At 41.7% G+C, this 1,700-nt stretch overlaps 1 protein-coding gene across 1 annotated transcript; it reads left to right on the forward strand.

Moving 5' to 3' along the window:
- The first annotated feature begins 371 nt into the window (after window positions 1-371).
- On the forward strand, window positions 372-1,622 carry orai1b (ORAI calcium release-activated calcium modulator 1b). The gene is made up of 2 exons (XM_015055038.1): window positions 372-708; window positions 792-1,622. Exons 1-2 carry the CDS (start codon window positions 595-597, stop codon window positions 1,347-1,349), a joined length of 672 nt encoding a protein of 223 aa, XP_014910524.1. The 5' UTR covers window positions 372-594; the 3' UTR covers window positions 1,350-1,622.
- The last annotated feature ends 78 nt before the right edge of the window (window positions 1,623-1,700 follow it).

A 1,700-nucleotide genomic window follows, 5' to 3' on the forward strand; every position in this document is an offset into this window, starting at 1 on the left:
TAAACTTTTCAAATTTTTCCAACATCCAGCATATTGTGAAAGTCTAAGCTTTTAGTTTGATACTTTGGACTGGATTTTCATTTTACAAATGCATGTCTGCACATGTTCACAAATATGACATAAGTTCAGCTTGTGAATTTTATTCAAGCTCTTGAATGACTTTTGCTTCACCATTTCCTTAAGGTAGTTGAAACTAAACTTGGAGTTTCATTTACTTTTAGTCAAAAATCATTGAAATCACTTATTCCATATTCTAATTTACTGAGGTTTTTAAGTTCAGAACTTTTAATCAACTGACTTTAATTAATTGAGCCAAAAGATTTGGATCTCGGAATAGATTCGAAATTCCCGTCACTATTTGCTTGCGGATGTTGCCCTCGCCGCGCGTAGACTTGTGGGTAATTTAAGGTGCAAAGCAGATCAACACGCTGAAGGAAGACTGTGGGTGGAAAAAAATAGCTTCCGCAGTTACAGTCAGCCGACGAGTCTAAATGCTTCCTGAGGGGACATAGTTGTTCACTCCTTTTAGTTTTGTGGCGCAAGCTTTCCCAAACAGTTGCGCCGCTCGGCCGGTGTTGTGATAATTAGCGCAACATGAGTCTGAACGAGCATTCACTGCAAGCCCTGTCCTGGAGGAAGCTGTACCTGAGTCGAGCCAAACTGAAAGCTTCAAGCCGGACATCAGCTTTGCTCTCCGGATTTGCCATGGTAAAATCAAACTTCATATATAAATTTCTAGTCCCCTGGAGATGAACTCATCACATGACATTTTGTTTGTCCTTTCCTGTTAGGTCGCGATGGTGGAAGTGCAGCTCGACAACAAATACCCATACCCACCTGCTCTCCTCATCGCCTTCAGTGCCTGCACTACTGTGCTCGTTGCTGTTCACCTGTTTGCTCTGATGGTCAGCACCTGCATTCTGCCTAACATAGAGGCGGTCAGCAACGTCCACAACCTCAACTCTGTGAAGGAGTCTCCGCATGAGCGGATGCACAGACACATTGAGCTGGCGTGGGCTTTTTCAACTGTGATTGGGACTTTGCTCTTCCTCGCCGAGGTTGTTCTGCTCTGCTGGGTGAAATTTCTGCCCATTAAGCCCGACCAATCCAACAACAGCACCTTCTCCTCTGGTGTGGCTGCTGCTATTACCTCAACCTCTATAATGGTCCCGTTTGGTTTAATCTTCATAGTCTTTGCTGTGCATTTTTATCGCTCGCTGGTCAGCCACAAGACTGACAGACAGTTTCAGGAGCTTGAGGAACTGTCTAACCTCACCAGGCTTCAAAACGAGCTCGACAACAGAGGGGAATCTTCAATCTTACAATCGCCAAGCTCCCAGTTCCCATAGACAAATACCCCGATCTGTATTGGAACTTCCCGAGAGGGCAGACATTTAGGAATTACATTTTTACAAGAAAGATCTTTCACCATTTGAAGGTTTTACTTTTCTTTTTTAGAAGACACACTTTATCTTACTGTGATCTCATGAATGCGTCATAATGCATGTAGCTGGAAATCACAAAGTTCTCAATGTGATAGTAGCCTGATATTACCACTCGTTATCAGATATCCACCCACCATTTGTTTCCTGGTTAAAACATTATTCTGATCTTTTTTTTTTTTTTTTTTTTTTTTTTTTTAAAAATATTTTTTTTTAAGTTTGCCCTTTTGGGGAATTACACTTTTTTATTTTTTTTGG

The sequence above is a fragment of the Poecilia latipinna genome, unplaced genomic scaffold (genome assembly GCF_001443285.1).
Source record: "Poecilia latipinna isolate Pla-1442-1.1 unplaced genomic scaffold, P_latipinna-1.0 Scaffold1291, whole genome shotgun sequence".
NCBI lineage: Eukaryota > Metazoa > Chordata > Actinopteri > Cyprinodontiformes > Poeciliidae > Poecilia > Poecilia latipinna.

Bases quoted from the DNA above. Each gene is read 5' to 3' on its own strand.
- orai1b (XM_015055038.1), top strand. From the start codon at position 595: ATGAGTCTGAACGAGCATTCACTGCAAGCCCTGTCCTGGAGGAAGCTG. The intron at 709-791 runs GTAAAATCAAAC...CTTTCCTGTTAG, and splicing joins TGCTCTCCGGATTTGCCATG to GTCGCGATGGTGGAAGTGCA.